This window comes from Nasonia vitripennis (genome assembly GCF_009193385.2).
Source record: "Nasonia vitripennis strain AsymCx chromosome 3 unlocalized genomic scaffold, Nvit_psr_1.1 chr3_random0009, whole genome shotgun sequence".
Classification (NCBI taxonomy): Eukaryota; Metazoa; Arthropoda; class Insecta; order Hymenoptera; family Pteromalidae; genus Nasonia; species Nasonia vitripennis.
Genome location: NW_022279629.1, coordinates 2,213,474 through 2,233,571, shown reverse-complemented (window position 1 = coordinate 2,233,571; position 20,098 = coordinate 2,213,474). Strand labels below are relative to the sequence as shown.

Sequence of the window (20,098 nt, the reverse complement as noted above, 5' to 3'; positions counted from 1 at the left end):
TATTGTGTCGATATTGTAAAATATAGGCGAAAAACACTACAGTTAAAAAAATTAAATAAGCTTTTTCAGGGGCTCCCATGTCTGATTCGGGGACTACCATTCAGATGATACTTTCTAAAATGGGCATGGAAGCCTGGAATTTCTTGAAGGTTATTTAACCTTCGCACAATATTTTTGAATCTGACGAATCTACAAATGCAACCTTAAGGAAATATTGCCGGAAGATTGGGTGTTATAGGGGTAAGCTTTTTCAAGGGTTCCTATGCCCATTTTGGGAAGTATCATCCGGATAGTCCCCGAATAGAGCATGAGAGCCCCTGAAAAAGCTTATTTAATTTTATTAACTATAGTGTTTTTCACCTATATTTTACAATATTGACTCAATATTACATATAATATGCGGTTTCGCGCAGCTGTAAAAGACCCTTTTTTCCGTCGTAGGTCGACGAGTCGTGCTACTTTTTGTGAATGGTTGCTGAATCATGCTTATTTTCGGAGATGGTTTTGTTCAATGCTTTTCTTCGTAGTAAACGTCGAAACGAGATAGTTTTCATAGAGGTTTAAACAGTGCTACTCTTCGCAGGGGCCGTCGATATAACCCAGGTACAATATTTTCGAATCTGACGAATTTGCAAATGCAACCATCGAACAATATTGCTAAAAGATTGGGTGCTGTATAACCCATTTATCACCTAATCTTTCAGCAATATTTTCTGAAAGTTGCATCGGCAGATTCAAATATTGCAGGCAGATTATTGAATATTTGAATGTCCGTTTTTGGATTGAATTTTAAAAAAAACAATAACAGTATCGCAGCAATATTGCTCAAAGATTATTTGCAATATTGCGTCAATATTGTAAAATAAAGGTAAAAAAACATTAAATGAAAAAAAATTATACAAGCCTTTTCACGGTTCTCACGCCCGTTTCGGGAGGTACCATCCGGATGATACCTTCCGACACGGGCATGAGAACCCGTGAACAAGCTTATATAATTTTTTTAATTCAATGTTTTACCTTTGTTTTACAATATTGACATAATATTGCAAATAATTTCCAGACAATAGTGCCGTAATATACATATTGTTTTATGGAAATGAAATCTAAAAACGGACATTACCACTTACAGCAATATTACTGGACAATATCCAGAAGATTATATATTCTTCCTAACATATTTTTAAATTTGCTAAACCTGCCGATGCAACTATTAGATAATATTGCCGAAAGATTGGGCGCTATAAGGGAATATTGTGGAATAATTATATAACCTTTATAAATTTTTTAGCAATATTGCTGAGGACCAAAATGTCCTTTTTTTTAATTGTATCGTTTTCGCGGGAACCTCTAAAGCATCCAAAATTATTATTAGATTGAACAACGTTTCACTAACATTGCAATAATATTGAAAATTTTTCGCATTAGTATACAATATTTTTATACTGATGCGAAAATTTTTCAACATTGCAGCTATGTTAGTGACATGTTGTATTAATGTTGCCTGATGGCTGCAGCAGTATTATATTCAATGTTGTGCAATCTGGATATGCAATATTAAGGTAAGATTGGATGCTGTAGGGGATTTCCGTAAAAACGCTACAATAAAAAAACGGACATTTTAGTCCTCAGCAATATTGCTCGAAAATTTATAAAGGTTATTTAATCCTTCTATAATAATATCTAATCTGGCCAATCTGCAAATCCAACATTCAGATAATATTGCCCAAACATTAGGGGCTATATGGGTACTGAAACTACAAGTGTACAAAATATCCTCCTAAAATTTTGGCCCAAATGAACTACTTGTTTATTTGGAATCCTCCGGACAGTGACAAAACAATCAAAACATTGCACCGAGTGCCACAATAGGTAAGTAGGTTAAAATAATGATTTAGCATAGTAAAATGAGTGGTAATATTACCAAATACTAGCAAAAATATGTACTAGTTATTAAATATTATTTTATTAATTTTGCATAATAAATCTCCTTTTCAGGATTTTAAAGTGTTGTGTCCCCTTAACTGAAAGACTAAAACGTTGGATAGATAAACTTTTATTTTGTGACTTATTGAGGCTCATATAGCACCTAATATTCTAGTAATATTGCCTAAAGCTTGCATTGGCAGATTCGGTTGATTCAAAAATATTGTAGGCATATTATATAATTTCCTGGATACTTTCAATATTGCAAATAATCTTTGAGTAATATTGCTGCTATATTGTTATTGTTTTTTTTAATGCAATCTAAAAATGGACATTAGTTCTTACAGCAATATTAGTGGACAGTATCCAGAAGATCATATAACTTTCCTACCATATTTTCGAATCTTCCGATGCAACCTTTAGCCAATATTGCCGAAAGATTGGGTGCTATATGGGGGTAAATAATTCTGTTTCTTGCATATTATCTCACAAATACCTCTAGATCATCGTACTAAAAATTGTATGTTTTCATACTAGATGGTAGATTTTTGTGCATACAAACAAAAATATTTTTATAAAGGATTTATTTAAAAAATTGTAAATATCTAGCACATATGACTAGCGAGCCTTACGTTAGTCAAATTCTAAAGGTTAGAATTTCCAAATAATATATTCTCCTCATTCTCTAAAGGCATTCCATAGAAAAATCAGATATAAATACATATCATGTTAATAATATTCAAACAGAACAACGAAAACATTGGCAACAACATCAAGAGCAACAACAATAACTGAGCAGCATTAAAATTTTATTACATATATACTAAAGCCTATAGTTGACGCATATCAAATAATTAAAACACGTAAAAAAATTAGCCAGGCTTTTATACAAGGACCCATAGTACACATCGCGGCCACAAACCTGTTATGGCGATTTTTGCAGACCATTTGCTAGTACCGTCCAGAACCGATTGCTTCACTGATGTCATGTGTTGAATGTGAACCTGCTGCTCGACCCCAAACACTGACCTAAAGTCTCACGATATTTTATATGTAATGTACCATATTATTTACAATATCTCTTTTTCTTAACATGCAATGTATTATTATGAAAAACATATATTGAGCAGAATTCTTAATAATTCACTATTTCGATTATCATGGGTAATTTTTTTTGTTAAAATTACTAAATACAACTTTTCTAAAAAATGCTGTTATAAATAATAAACAATTCTTATTAACTTACATTATCAACAAAAACATAAAATTTGAATATTGAGTTAATTATTTTGAAATAAATCAATAATTTGTATTGTGCGAGTCGCGAGCATACTTTACACTATTTCTTCTTTTGTTAAAAATTGTAACAGGGCTCATTTTCAGGGGAAAACTTGACAATACTTGAGCGAATCACTATCTCAAGGTGATGCAGAGAACTCTCTCAACGCTCGTAATCTGCTCGCGTTGCAACGCAGCTCGCTTCGAGTTAGCTACTAAGATTTGCGTTAAAACCGTTTGTTCCAACGCCCGCGGAGGCGGCAGTATTTATAAATAAAGTAATCTACTATTATATTAAAGTGTTTTATGTACCTGTGTACTGTAACGCCATTTACCTCTTTTCTCAATATCTTAACATCTAGGAGTTACCCTACAAAAGGCAATATGCATTTTGTGGCAATATTGCTCCAAGATTATTTGCAATATTGTAAAACATAGTCGAAAAACAATAAATTAAAATAATTAAATAAGCTTTTTCAAGGGCTCCCATGCCCATTTTGGGAAGTATCATCCGGATGGTAGTCCCCGAATAGGGCATGGGAGCCCCTGAAAAAGCTTATTTAATTTTTTTAACTATAGTGTATTTCGCATATATTTTACAATATTGACACAATATTACAAATCATATTTGAGCAATATTGCCACAATATGCGTATTGTATTTGGAAATGCAATCTAAAAACGGACATGATGCCTTACAGCAATATTGCAGGGAAATTTCTTGAACGTTATTTAACCTTTGCACAATATTTTCAAATCTGACATATCTACAAATGCAACCTTTAGGAAATATTGCCCAAAAGATTGAGTGCTATACGGGGAACTTGCAATGGTAGAACCCATATAGAACTAAATCTTCCAGCAATATTGTTTGAAGGTTGCATTTGTAGATTCGTCAGATTCGAAAATATTGTGCTAAGGTTAAACAACCATCAAGAAATTCACCTGCAATATTGCTGTAACGCATCATGTCCGTTTTCAGATTGCATTTCCAAAACACACTATAGTTAAAAAAAATTAAATAAGCTTTTTCAGGGGCTTCTATGCCTTATTCGGGTACTAATATCCGGATGATACTTCCCAAAATGAGCATGAGAGCCCTTCAAAACGCTTATTTAATTATTTTAATTTAATGTTTTTTCGCCTATGTTGTACTATATTGCAAATAATCTTTGAGCAATATTGCCATAATATGCTTATTGTCTTTTGGAAATTCAATCTAAAAACGGACATGATGCCTTACAGCAATACTGCAGGGAAATTTTTTGAAGGTTATTTTATCTTCGGACAATATTTTCGAATCTGACGAATCTACAAATGCGACCTTAAGGAAATATTCCAAAAGATTAGGTCCTATATGGGAACGGACATAGCTGTCCACAGCAATATTGCTCCAAAAGTTTAGCAAGGTTTTATAATCTTTTAACAATATTATTGAATCCAGCGAATCTGTGAACGCAACATTCGAGCAATATTGCTGAAAGATTAGGGTCTATATGGGATGTTTTTTTTACCTTTATTTTACAATATTGACACAATATTACAAATAATATTCGAGCAATATTGCAGCAATATTGTTATTGTTTTTTGGAAACGCAATCCAAAAACGGACATTACGCTTTACAGCAATACTGCTAGACAGTATCCAAAAGATTTAATAATCTGACGGCAATATTTTTGAATCTGACGATGCAAGCTAGACAATATTGCTGAAAGATTGAGTGCTATATGGATAGTTTTCGTCCCATTTTAAATGTTCGTATTTATATCAGGTTCCAACCTTTCTATCGATGTGCCATTTTTTTACAACAAGATTTCTATGAACTTCTTAACTGCTGAATGAACCTTAATTTATTAGATCGAAGTATGAATGCAGCCTATTTTATTACAATTTTAAATATCAACGTACCAAAAACATACATCGGTCTACAGATCGATCAACAAAAAGAGAACTCTGAATTAAATTCTATAATAATACAAAAGTCTGAAAATATCTGTCATAATCACACAAATTAATCTGTCTTTTAAGTAATTTATTTATAAACACAGTACAAACTTATAAAATTTACCGTATTTTGTAAACAAAGTGCGAAACCGGGTAGGTTCGCGCATTGTTAAAACGCGACATTGAGCAAGCACGAGGCAAGATTCAGGGCCTCGCGTATAAGTCGTGGTTCGTTAGACAGACATATAGTTGTCGGCAATATGTATACGAATCTGTTAGCTCTTGTGCGTGAGACTGACCGTATATAGCCCCCAATGTTTGGGCAATATTACCTGAATGTTGAATTTGCAGATTGGCCAGATTAGATAATATTGTGGAAGAATTATATAATCTTTATAAATTTTCGAGCAATATTGCTGAGGACCAAAATGTCCGTTTTTTCATTGTAACGATTTTGCGAAAACCTCCTACAGCATCCAATCTTGCCTCAATATTGCATATCCAGATTGCACAACATTGAATATAATACTGCTGCAGCCATCAGGCAACATTAATACAATATGTCACTAACATAGCTGCAATGTTGAAAAATTTCCGCATCAGTATAAAAATATTGTATACTAATGCGAAAAATTTTCAATATTATTGCAATGTTAGTGAAACGTTGTTCAATCTGATAATAATTTTGGATGCTTTAGAGGTTCCCGCGAAAACGATACAATTAAAAAAAAGGACATTTTGGTCCTCAGCAATATTGCTAAAAAATGTATAAAGGTTATATAATCCTTTCACAATATTATCCAATCTGGCCAATGTAGAATTTAAAAATACGGGCAATATTGCCCAAAGATTGAGGGCTATATGGGAATATACAACAAGCAACTACCGCCCATATAGCACCTAAGCTTTCAGCAATATTGTCTGAATGTTGCAATGGCAGATTCCTCAGATTCAAAAATATTGCATTCAGATTATTGAATATTCTGGATACTGTCCAGCAATATTGCTGTAGAGTAATATCCGTTTTTGGATTGAATTAAAAAAAAACAATAACAATATCGCAGCAATATTGCTCAAAGATTACTTGCAATATTATGTCAATATTGTAAAATAAAGTTAAAAAAACATAAAATTAAAAAACCCATATATATGATAGATTATATAGATAGAATTATTTTCGCATAAAAATTTTCGTATAAAAATTTGTATAATGATGCAAAAATAAATTGAGGTTATCGAAATAATAATTAAATATTGTACAATCTAGTAGCAATGTTCCCTGAATAGTTGCAGCAATATTAATGAAGTTCCGTGCAATATTGCGAAATCTGGTAACGATGCTGGACTGATTCAAGCTTCTTAGCGAAAATCGTAGTAATCGAAGACCAAATAGAAGACCCGTAGAGAAGGATCGGCAAGACCAAAGACCTGTACAAGTAGACAACAGGCCCATACTGCTTAAATAAGATGATAATAAAGAGATGATACCAATAGAATTTTTAAATTTACTTACACCAAATGGCCTACCGCCTCATAAGTTACGCTTAAAAGTAGGTGCTGTAATTATTTTTCTGAGAAATTTAAATGTAAATGATAGTCTTTGTAATGGTACTCGATTAATAGTAAGGAAAATGATGCAATTCTGTATAGAGGCAGAACTAATTAGCTGTAAACAATTTGGTAAAGTTGTATTTATACCACGGATTGATTTGACTTCTTTAAAAGAAGAAATTCCTTTTGCCATGACAAGATGACAGTTTCTAGTACGATTAGGATATGTCATGACAATCAACAAATCACAAGGCCAAACATTTAACAAAGTTAGTGTCTATTTACTAAATTCAGTTTACAGTCATGGTCAATTATATCTAGCATTATACTGGGTAACGTTAAAGGAAATTTAACAGTTTTACTTTCAAAAAATTCAAGTTTTGAGAATAAAAGTAAAAATAATGATGATTCAAATAAGATATATACGAAGAATATCGTAAAAATAAATTAAAAAGGCTTATTTAATTTTTTTAACTATAGTATTTTTCGCCTATATTTTATAATATTGACACAATATTACAAATAATATTCGAGCAATATTGCCACAATATGCTTATTGTATTTTGGAAATGCAATCCAAAAACAGACATGATGCCTTACAGCAGTATTGCAGGAAAATTTCTTGAAGGTTATTTAACCTTCGCACAATATTTTCGAATCTGACGAATCTGCAAATGCAACCTTGAGGAATTATTGCCGAAAGATTGGGTGCTATATGGGAAATAATTCATTATACAAGAGATTTTTAAAAAGTATTGAAGAATACTCGAAATCTAAATTTTAAATACTTATATAATAAGACTTACAACTAAAACAGTTGTTTCTCATTAATTAATAATCTATCAATCATTCATATATTGCCTTACTTTTTTATTCTACAAACGGGTAGACTCTCACACATTTGACGTTTTTCAACTTTTTTATAAAACTATTGTTTCTATGACCACATAACAGGAAACATTGTGGGAACGTTGCTGCGACGTTATACTATGAACCTCTTGAAATTACATAACACCAACTGCCAACGCTAGCGCCTCCCAAAACTCGTTCCCACCACGTGATATTCTGCGGAGATCCGCGAAGCCGCTCGCCCGCCGCCTCACTCCTTGTCCAGCTCTCAAGCCGACAAGACGCTTTACGCTTTCTGTTTACACGTTATCTCTTATAATAAAGCCACACTTACGTTCACTTAAACCTTGACTATTTATTTACGATTCCTTCACTTGTTCGTGAGTCGATATTTCCATAATAACAACAGAACCAAAGAACGTTTCCATAAAGCGAATAAAACGTTGCCCAGAACGTTACCGGAATGTCACATTTCGTTGACAAGTGAACGTTGCCCAAAACATTTTGAGATAATAGAGTTAGAGACGCTACCGAAACGTGGCGGGAAGAGACTATTGGAACGCTGATGCTTCGTTGCAAGAACGTTTCTAAAAGCATATGAACATATGTACAGTATGATTCTAATACGTCAATTAATAAGTATATGGCTTATCCAAATTCACATGTGAAGTAATTCTCTAAAGTCTATAAAGTAAAGTATCAAAGATAGGGTGGTAGAGTGGAAGATGTAGTGGTTTATTTATATTATACAGGGTGACCCAATTTAAACGGGCACCGGTAATAACTCGTCAGGGACAGCTTTAATCGAAAAAATGGTAGAGACCAAAGTTGTAGGATATCGAGGGGGAAGTCAGATGGTGACCTTGAATTTGACTTTGAGATCGATTTTCAAGGTCATTTGAAGATCAACGTTGATTTTTTAAATAGGAACCCTATTTTTTTATTGCGGGAATGGAAAGAGCGGAAAATTTTACGTTCAGAATGGTATTTTTGGTTGCGGTATCGAAGGTCATCTCAAGGTCATGCGGCTAGTTCAACACGATCCACCAGGGTAACTCCTCTGGCAAGGACCTAATCAAAAAAATGGTAGAGACATAAATCGTACGATATCAAGGGGGTGCGTAACTGCGACCTCAAATTTGACCTGTCTTTAAAGGTCATTTCAAGGTCAAATTGATTTTGTCTTCTTTCAAAGAGTTCTCATATTTTCGACTCCGGGTTCTGAAAGCCCGTGAAATTTTGTGTTTTAAACAAAGTCGTCTACTTAACATCGAAGAAAGAAATTTTAACATCTAGCGTACCATTTCCTGTCATGACCATGACCTTGAAAATAGATCTCAAGGTCAAATCCAAGGTCACCATCAGACTTCTCCCTTGATATCCTACAACTTTGGTGTCTACCATTTTTTTTATTAGGGCCTTGACAGAGGAGTTACCCTGGTGGATCGTGTTGAACTGGCGAGTTATTACCGGTGCCCGTTTAAATTGGGTCACCCTGTAGTTTAGCTAGAGTTTCAATAATACTTTAAACATTTTTAATTTACGTTACAGAAATGTTCTTGCAACGATCCATCAACGTTCCAATTATTGCTAGCAAAATTTCGATTCAAACTTTCCTTGCACGAAAGTTTCCAACTTTTTTTTATCACGTTTAGAAAACGATGCTAAGACGTTGAGTAAGGAAATTGTTCTAGCAACGTCTTCAACCCTATTTCACAAAACATTTTGCCGACGTTTCCTTGTCAACAAAGTGTAACTTTTCAAAGTTCCGGCAACGTTCTAGCTAAATTTATTTTATCGCTTCAAGTAAACGTTCTTCGGTTTTTAGTGCAGCGTTGCAGCAATGCTTCCACAACGTTTCCTGCTATGTGGGTAGGAACACTGTTTGATGCAAGATGTGCATTTCGTGGTTTTAGTTTTTCTAAATAAAGAAGATTGTCTCAAACAATCGCCGTTAATGTAAATGAAATTATTTTTATTAACTTTTAAGGTTAGATAATCTCCGAACAATATTATTTTATATTGCAAATCTATAAACGCAACATTCAGACAATATTGCTGAAAGATTTGGGTCTACATGGGATATGATTGCCTTCAGGGTCACCTTTAAGATATTATTAATGTATAGGATAAACAATAGTGGTCCTACTAGAATATTGTTTAATATCACTTAAATAAAAATAATTTAATCAATATACAAATCATCAGTAATAAATCATTTTCATCCTTTTCTAAATAAGTGTCATAAGATTACATACGAGCAAACCATGTATATCCAAAATTTCTGGTCAGTTTTGCTCTTTTTTTTTTTTTTTTTTTTTTTTCATTACGAAGAATACGCGAAGGAAACTGGCCATCGCTTAGCGACCAGGCCAATCAGACAAGGGAAATTTCTATCAGGGTATCAGAGGTATAAAAGTAATTGTTGTGTAAAAAGTTACTAATACCTCATTAAATTTGCAATCAATACATATATATTAAAGTTTTTTTAAAGTGTAAAGTTTAGGGTAACAGTTTTTCACACTTCCTAAGAGGTACTGTCAGAAGCGCATTTTATTAATGTCATACAATGTACTTCGAGCGCGTTGATTTTTTTATTTTATTGCATCAAGGAGTATAACAAATATAAGTATTATACACTGTGCCGTCAGGAACGCACCGCGACCAATTATAGTTTGGATTTACTAAACAACCTGTTCACGTTTTGCGAATTCGGAATATAATGTATTCGATCTGTTGTTAATATTCATGTATGAGTATACGATTTCAGAGATTTTATAAGATCTTTTTAATCACCATATTATTTTGTTAAGAAAACTGCTCGTTCATAAAATAATTGAAATTGAAATAATTTTGCAAAAAGAATTTTTTATCGCTCGTGCTCGGATAGTGCCTCATAATGCGACAGTGCTGCCTTGGATAAATAGCGAAATCCATCATCGGGTAGATTTGAGATAAAAGCGTTAGGTTATAGGCAAACGCGTTGCGTAATGAAAAATAACGCAACGCAAAAGCGTTGAGTTATGAAAAAAACGCGACGCTTCTCGCAGCGCCCTTACAGTCTACATAACCTCTCCCATTTTAGCTCCGGCAAAACCGTGCGTTGTGCAGCATTTAATCCTCGCACTCGTGATAAAAAATAGTGTGGGCAACTAGTGCGATAAGTTGCCAACCCGCCCGCGTAAGTAATTGGCAACTTATCGCACTCGTTGTACAATATACTATATTTTTCGCCTTTCTGATTCTTTCCGCTTTCTTTCAGTCAGTCATGACCATAGATATACATACTAATAATTTTAATGTTACTATATTTAAAATTAAATTCACAAACGCTATAAAAAGATTAAAAATAGCCGGTGTATAGCCTGTTGATCCATCTGTATTGGACGTAAAGAAGTTTAATAGCTATACCAAAATGAATACCTTATAGACTTAATTAATACCCAAAGACTAACACGCAAAGAGACGCCGTATTTTTGATCACTTACTCAAGATCTACATAGGATCTCATATAAGATCTTGCATACGAACTTGCTTAAATGATCAATGAGAAGATTATTCCTTAAATGTTACAAAGATCTTTTATAAAAACTTATTTAAGATCTAGAATTAATTAATAATTAAAATATTTGTTTTGATCATGGTGGTAAGATCTTGCATAACATCTTATGTGAGAATTGGGGAAACATAATACGTAATGTTGTAACACCCCGTACAAGCTCCGCATGAAATTATAAATTATATTTAAAAAAACATTTGTTGAATAAAATTTTAGATTTTACGCGAGTATCTCGCGCTCCCTCACTCTTCATTTGAACGCTCCAGGTCACAGCTGAGCTCACAGCAGCAGCATAACATCAGCAGCGCCACGAGCCAGCCAGCAGCGGCAGCAGAAGCAGCGATAGAGCGGGAAGAGCGCGCAACACGCGCGTATACCCATATATAGCGAGCGGCGAGCGCAGCGGCTTGATAAGACCGAAGAGAAGGAGTAGCGAGCGCAGCGGCAGCGCGGCGCGCACATTCGAATATGTTAGTGTAAATTATTTATGTATATACAGATGTGAATGTACGTGTGCAGGTATGAATGTAATCGTTTTTTCGGCGGCTCGATACCCGCTCTCTCCGATACCTATATAAAGACTTGTACGGGCTATCTAGGCTCACTAGCTCTAGGGCAACTTCAGCGCCTAGTCTTTACTCAAGAGCAACTTACGCCTTAAGTAAATATAAAACTTAGAAATATTTCCGTATTTCAAAATACTTATAAATTTGTTGAGTCGAACCTGATAACGCAACTAAAGCGTATTAGATAGGAAAAGAATAATTTTAAATATCTGCTATACTTATAAAATTGTGATCTAGAGTCAATAACTCAAAAGTAAAACGTATTGATCTACAAATATATTATATTATAAAATTAAAGCGAATACATACGATTTTCTGTCACGAAGAATATCTGCAATTTACGCAATATTCTCTCTAGAAAAACTATTTATTGAATATATTTATTTTTGGTATTGAAGTGAAATAACAAAATTTTATTATTGTAACATTCTTCCACTACTTGGTATCACAGACCTCTATTATTATAATAATACATAACAAAATAAAATCAACTTTCTATTTATGATCTGTCGTCATAATTATTACACAGATCAGTAAATGTGGACTACTCTTCACTAAAATCTAAATTCATTTACGCGCATAGGACCGAGAAGAGTGGTGACCATTTCAATGTCTTATGTAAGATATTATCTAAAATCTTAGTTCAAAATCGTTAATATGATCTTATGCACGATCTTAAACGAGATCTTTGCCGAGATCTGGTATCCCATATCTTACTTAAATTTTCATATAAGATCTTTAATAACATTTTTAATAGGGTAATGTTCTAAATCGTCGGTCCCTACGAAGAGTAGTACGGTTCATATTTCCTACGAAGAGTAGTACAGTTCAGATTTTGTGGCAAAGAGTATTGCAGTTAAGAATTTTGCGGCGAAGAGTAGTACAGTTCAGAATTTTGCGGCGAAGAGTAGTACAATTCAGATTTTTGTGGCAAAGAGTAGTACAGTTTAGATTTTTGCGTCGAAGAGTAGTACAGTCCAGATTGTCGCAGCGAATAGTAGTACAGTTCAGATTCTCCCGGCGAAGACATCATACAAACCCTACAGAAAAATAACCCTATACCCTACACAATAGTATATTTCGTGTCGCCCGAGCGTGATCATGAAACTCATTTGCTATGAGCCGTTTATCAATTATGGCCCGTAGGTCAGTTTTTTTTTCACTTAAAGCTATTTAACAGTTATAACCTTTGGGCAATCTATAATCTTTCATTAACTTTCATGTAAAGTTCTTTTGTTTTAAATTTAATTTTTGTAAACTTTCTTCAAAATCGTACTTGACAGGAAAACTTGGCCCTCATACAGTAATCACTTTTACTGAGATAGAATCCTTGACTTGGATGTGCCAAATAACCAATAACGCCCTTGAAAGTGGAACTTTTGAATAATCTGCAAGTTTGATCTTTCTCATCTTGAGAAGAGTCGATTTGGGTGGGTGCCAATTTTGGCGTAATCCATTGCCTAGTGTCAGGCTTTGCAAAGTGCTGTTTACTCGTATTTTCTTTAACTTTTTTCACGATGTAGTGATTTTGCTAGTAGCTTCCTTTACCATGTTACGTGTTCCTTGATTCGAGGCATTTCGAGATAATATTCGAATTGCTATTCAATCAAAAGACCTACTGAGACTGCGAGCAATACTACTCTCGTTGGTAGAGGTTATTTGATTGTTAGAAGAGGACTTGATCACTTGGCTATAGCTGGAATGTCGGTAGCTGTGGTAATCCTCTGCACTTGCCGTTTTTGTGAACTTATATGAATTGGGTCTCACAGAAGTTCGCATGGAAATCGTGAATTTCATGTCAACTGCATGGTAAAAAGTGAGCCTGGAGGGACATCAGCACTCGTGTGCAGAATAAGAAACGCTCAATTCTGCCGATACAGCAGATACGAGTGCCATTAGTGCACACAATTGTGCCACATGAGAACGGTATAAGCAAAGCCTATGCAGCACAGACGATTCTAACCCTATTTTAAATTGCTTGTAGTCCTCGTACTCTATTTTAACTGGCCTAAAATGAGAAAATCCGACTAAATACTGAAAATTCTTGTTTCGGAGGCATTTTCGACGAATTTTACCCTATTTCAAATAACTGGCATTCTTTATAGGGACGGTCATTTTCGACAATTTTTCTTTTAAATTCAAGATCTTGAGCTAAGATGTTCAGTGATGGCAGAAAAAATAATATTCGCTCGGCTAGGTAATAAATTACCCGGGGCGCAATAAAGGCTAGTTTTTGGTAACTATTTGGAATTGGATATCGTATCAGTGATACACCTTTGAATAAAATTAAAACAAATATAATAAGCCACGACTGGAACTCTGATGCCACAGTAGAACGGAAACATGCCTTTGTGATACTATGTGCGCGCATGAACAGCTTAGCGCAGCAGCTGTATAGCATAGCAGAGCATAGCATGGCAGAGCCCTATGTACACTTTTCCTAAATAAAAACAACTAAATTTATATGTCAAATGAATAAAATATTATACAATGGAAGCAAAAGTTTTGAGAAAAATCGATTTTTACATTGTAGCTCTTTATTTGAGAATAGCTCAACGAAATCGTTTAAAATTTTAGCAGCATATAGCTTTTTTTATGGTGAATCACCGAATGAAATTTTGAAGCATTTGACTACATTTTTTCAAGAGTTATAAGGAATCGAAAAATTAAAAAAAAATTGAAACCTTGGTATCTTAAGAACCATAAGGGCTTGAAAGCAGCGCAATGAAACTTAGCCAAAACACATAAAATATCTACTTTTTTCAAAATCTTAAGTGCAACAAGGCCTTTTTACGCTCGTAATCAAGGCAGAAAAAAATCTTTTTTTTTTTAGTTTTTGATTTATTACTGAAAAAATAAGTAGTCAAATCATTTGAAATTTAAATGAAATATAGTTTGACACGTGATCCATCCACATGTTTTTTTGAGGTTATGATGTTTAGTTTCAGAGATATGAATTTTCAAAAAAAAATCAGTTTTTTCATTTTATCTGCCGAACAAAGTGGTCGATCCCGAGGACCAAATAAGGAAAAGTAGGTATTTTTATTCTCTTTCAAATGCATCATAGCTGAATTCTTTGTAACAATGAGATAATTAAAAAAAACGCAAAATAGTGTTTTTCAAAAATAAAAAAATGACTATAAAAAATAATAGTTGGGAAAATAAAAAATAACTGTTTTTCCCGAATTCAGAATCCAAAAATAGATATACATGTCAAATTTTATTGATATTGACGGAGTAGTTCCAGAAATAATACGGTATACATACACACACACATCCACACACACATATGCACACACACACATACACACACATCTATACGGACATTTTCTAAAAACACTAGATTTGAACTTCTAACACACCAAAAAGTATTTTCTACAAGTTTTGACGAAACTCAAAATGTTACTATTACAAAGCTTCCTCTAGGAGGAAGCAATTGCATGATTATTACAACATTTTACTGGCTGCATTCATATTTGATTAATTGATTTTAATGAACTGAATGCACGTAATGGAAGAACGTTAGCGACCGGCTTTATTTGATCAAAAACAAGATCCTAGCGGTTAGTCAAGCTGTAAGAGTCGTTATTATCATCCTTGGTACTCATATTTCGGAATATACTATTGCGTAGGGTGTAGGGTTATTTTTCTGTAGGATTCGTACGGTGTCTTCGCCGCGAGAATCTGAACTGTACTACTCTCCGCCGCAAAAATCTGAACTGTACTACTCTTCTCCGAAAAAAAGTGAACTGCACTACTCTCCGCGGCAAATCTGAACTGCACTACTCTCCGCCGCAAAAATCTGAACTGCACTACTCTCCGCCGCAAAAATCTAAAGTGTACTACTCTTCGCCGCAAAAAAGTGAACTATACTACTCTTCGTAGAAAATCTGAACCGTACTACTCTTCGTAGGGACTGACGAAATATAGAGCCAACTTTTTGTTGCACTCACACTCTCTTTTATTACTGGAGAGAATAAAGAGCAATATTTGTTACAGTTATGTTTTATAAAATAAGCATTTTTCCCAATTCAATTTTACTTTGCTAAAAATGTATTTCAATGTGGTAGATAATTAATTGAACGATACGCAAAAATGTATTCTATTATGAGTATACTATCAGTACATTTACAAAATTTTATGTCTGTCTAATTAGATATGAAGTACTCAGACTCGCACAATACTTATGTGTAGTACAATCTTAAGAACTTTAAATTATTTACATAATTTAATTAAATTAGTTTCTTTACACAACATAACAATTACGGAGTCTGCAAAACACATGATTTGTATAATGGTATATTCGAACTTCTATTATATTAATACGAAATACAAAATAAATCAATGCTTACCGAATCAATTCAAAAATTTCAGGTTTTTCGAGCTCTCGTTGTTTCATTCTTTCTTTCATAGCAGTAATTATACTGTTTGCTTTGTCTTCTGCGCCATGCTTCGAACTTTTTTCGGCAGCCCCTGAAAATATTATTACTATTACTTTGTGTAAATTTAAAAAAAAATAGGCTAAAACCACCTTAAATCATAATAAAAGCTGAATAATTGAACTATTAGATATACACAGGTCTACTTTTCTTTGGATATGGGCATCAAAAAACAATTTAATACTTGTAGATTATATATAAATAAATATTGATTAGAAAGGCGTATTGCATTTAGTCGACATAATATTATTATATTACTTACTTATAAAGCACAGCCAAATCTCTTAATGAGACTAAAAAAGAAGTTACAGAAAAAAAGAGAATAAAGAAATCTAACTATGAGCACAAAACCAAAAGAGGCTACAAGAACGCGATGAAATTTTTTAGAAGAATGGAACCCTAGATCACCTTACTGGAAGAAACAAGATTGTTTATCTGTAAGAGCATCACAAAGTGATAGAGAAATACAGAAAATATTAAAGTACTTTACAACCATTAGAGTTAACTCAGGGGGAGACGACGATAACAAAAGTCTTCTGAAAAAAATAACGTAGCTTCCCTGGTAAGAAATTGCCCATTTAAAATGGCCGTAAAGGCAAAAACTGGCTAAGTAAAATGTGAAAAAACTGGACATTTTAAATTTCCTAATAGTAGCGATGTCTTAGGCATTTTTTATGGCTGAGAATTATATTTCAACAAAATATCAATAAATCAATTAATTTTTCGAATGTAAAATACAATATGATTAATATTTAGGCGTAAGCTGAATAATTTGAATAATTTAAACATATGGCGAAGCTCGTAGGGCTTGCGTGGAACAACGTCTGCGTGGCTCGGTCGGTTAAGGCGCACGGTCGTACTTATTTGGCCTCGTGCAGGGTGTGGGTTCAAGTCTCCACTTAGACAGAATTTTTTCTGATGCAAAAATTATTCGATACTTTCCTTTAAACTAAAAACTCGAATCCAAGCCTGCTAGATACCATTTTCCAATTCTAACCTCAAACTGTGATAAACACGTGTAACCCAGTGGTTTGGATGTGGAAACATCCAAAACTCAAATTTCCTTTGATAACAGTTTCAAATCTTAAACAAAAAAATGCTTAGTCATCATTTTTCGCTATTAAAGAACAATCTATAATTATCAGCGGATTTTGATTTAGCGGCCCATAACACGAATAGAGCAATTAATTTCGTTTCAGTCAATATATTTTTTTATTAGTAGTCCTGAACAATTATTAAAGAAATCGTTGGAGCCGCGCTGATAGGTTTAAATGTTCTAGCTTACCTGACCTAAAAAATTTCGTAGATCATAAAGGATGAATAAATACTTGCTTAAAGCATAAAAATACAGTGTTTCACAATTAAGATTATTAAATTTTAGCAGCCGAGTCTCATGTTTTCGCGTTTACGTTTAATTTTTTCAAACAATGTGAGGTTAAGGCAATAATTGAAACTGAGTATCAGTAAAATGACCATCAGTTTTATATACAATATTCAATGAAATAAAAACTATTAGTATGTAAACCAACAAAAAATCTGTTTCACTTCATTGCCTAAGCTAAGAGTTCTAAGCGCTTCTAAGGGTTGGGATGGACCGAAAATTGACCCGAAGTAAACTGAAAGTGAACTGGAAGTTGACCGGAAGTAAATCGGAAGTTCTAGAATTTCGATCGCAAGTCGTTTTTTTTTAATATTTCACTTTATTCCTCAAACTACCCTTTCTGAGGGTGGAGGTGAACCGAAAGTTGACTGGTAGTGCATCGGAAGTTGACCAGAAGTAAACTACCATAAGCTGACAGAAAGTATACCGATAGTGAACGAAAATTTTTTAAATTTTGTTTGTAGGTCCGTTTTTGATAATTCACTTCATCTCCCGAACTACCCTTTCTAAAAGTTTAAGGTGAACCATTAGTTGACTGAAAGTAAACCAGAAGTGATCGTAAGATTGTCTTTAGACTCACAGTTATCCTACAAATTTCTTTCAGAAAAAAATTACAATGCGTTTCGTCTAAGATCTGCTCTTTGGACTCATCAGTGAGGCATTAAAAATTTTCTTGTGTAACGTTTTGCAAATCGTGCAGCCAGTCATGTATATTATTTGCAGATAAGGCTTATGGCTAATTCCCGCATTTAAGTTGTAGATATTAATAGAAAAAAATATTTGGAAAATATTGAAAGAGAATTCGCCGTATAAATGCTACTAATTAGAACTAAAAACTGCAATATGATTTTTAAATTGTTTAAGGTTTATCATATCGTCGGTCCCTACAAAGAGTAGTAGATTTCAGAATTCGCGTCGAAGACTCGTACGTTTCGTTGTTTGCCACAAAGACTAGCACTTATAATTTTCACTGCAAAAAGTAGCACGTTTCATGCCTCACACTAATGCTTTTTGAAGCATGAGAAAAACTTATGATAATTTAATAATTTTTGTATTAGCTGACTTTTTGCACGTGAATGTTGTTTCTGTCTTACTAATTTTATGTCATACTGTAGGGATATATCCTTATTGTTCATCTTTATCTTAATCAATATCTCTGCCATTATATCTACCTTGTATCTCTACGTTTATCCCCGACCATGCGTTCTGGTCGGATGCTTGTTGGCTCGTCTGCCTCTATGATGTTGGTGGTGTCGATGTCTGCTCGGTGGACATGTTGGATGGAAGTGGCGGTGTTGGTGTCATCGAAAGCGGTTGGTGACTTCAGTTGCCTTCCTCCAAGATATAGGCAGGTTTTAGCCTGTCGATTGAAACCGTCGTTTCTTTGCCGTGCATTTGATAAAGAGTCGCGCAGTGTTCGTCGACACATCGCACAGGATTTTTGCGTCTTTCCCTGGAATCTACACCAGCTTAATTTAGAGGCCGTGAGCTGTTGACTTCATGTTTTGGATCTCAGCGTCGCCTCGTTGTGCGTCTGCCAGATCGCTGTAGTCGATCGGCGTGGTCACTGCTTTGATGCGTGATAAGGCATCTGCGACGACATTGTCTATGCCGGAGATATGCCGGGCTTGCATCGGGCTCAGTTTCTTTGACAAGAAACATAACGACTTCCACTGATCGTCTACTCGCAGCTGCAGGACTGAGTCTGAGGCGTCGCAAACCAACGTGAGGTGTGCGCCTTCTTCTGGATGTGCGAGGAGCGTGGCTTGCTCGAGGTCGGCCATAGCCTTTGCAAAGACCGCCGTTGCTGTATCCGTCCAGCTGACCGACTGGTTGCCTTTAATCTTGCCCTTTAATGGTTGTTGATTGGTGCTTGCGTCCTTGCTGCGTCTGGAAGCAGGTCACGGTAGAAGTTGACCTCTTTGAGGAAACGCCAAGCTGCTTCGCAGTATGCAGTCTCGTATACTTGCTGATGGCTTCGGTTTTCCGGGACGTTGGGCGTATGCTGTTGCTCGTCACGGGGTAATTGAGAAATTCGACCTCTGGCTGTCCGAAAACGCACTTAGCAGGATTGGCAACGATGCCGTACTGCTGCAGGCACTGGAACAGCTGTTTTACGTGGTCGTGGTGTTGTTCCTCGCTGTCTGATGCCACAAGGATGTCGATGAACACGTAGCAAAAATCTAGGTCACAGAGCTCCTCGTCGACGAAGCGTTAGAACGTCTGCGCCGCGTTGCGCAATCCGAAACTCATGAACGGGAATTCGAATAGTCTGAATGGTAAAGGTAGGTAAATACTGGTAAAGAAGCTTCTAAATTTTGATTGTTATCATCTTTAGCAGAATCTATAATAATATAATCATCTACTTTACCTTCTATTTTAGTAAAATTTCATTTTTAATACTAAGTACCTCTGCATTATCTCGTGCTAATATAACTTTTTCATTAATATTTTTTTCATTAGAATTAATTTCATTATTAATATTGTAAGTACATACAATTTCTTCTGGTATTTCTACTACTTCATTATTATTTTCAAATTTACTTGAATATATTCGATCACCAACATTCAATAGCCATTGTTTGAATGCAATGTCATTTTTATTTAC

The 20,098-nt window shown here is 34.5% G+C and overlaps 1 protein-coding gene across 14 annotated transcripts in view; it reads right to left on the bottom strand.

The window, feature by feature from the left end:
• The window catches only part of LOC107981437 (protein unc-13 homolog A), an 893,220-nt gene that overhangs the window by 159,879 nt on the left and 713,243 nt on the right, over positions 1-20,098 (bottom strand). For 11 of the 14 annotated variants that reach the window (XR_004227182.2, XR_004227183.2, XM_031927059.2 and 8 more), the window contains 2 exons: positions 16,023-16,143; positions 2,846-2,952 (listed from right to left, as the gene is read on the bottom strand). Coding sequence is in view for 11 of the 14 variants with exons in the window: in XM_031927059.2 (XP_031782919.1) it covers positions 2,846-2,952; positions 16,023-16,143 (228 nt within the window). In the remaining 3 variants the exon portion in view is untranslated. The remainder of the gene's footprint in view (positions 1-2,845; positions 2,953-16,022; positions 16,144-20,098) is intronic. The other 3 variants (XR_004345256.1, XM_031927057.2, XM_031927065.2) reach the window with 1 other exon arrangement.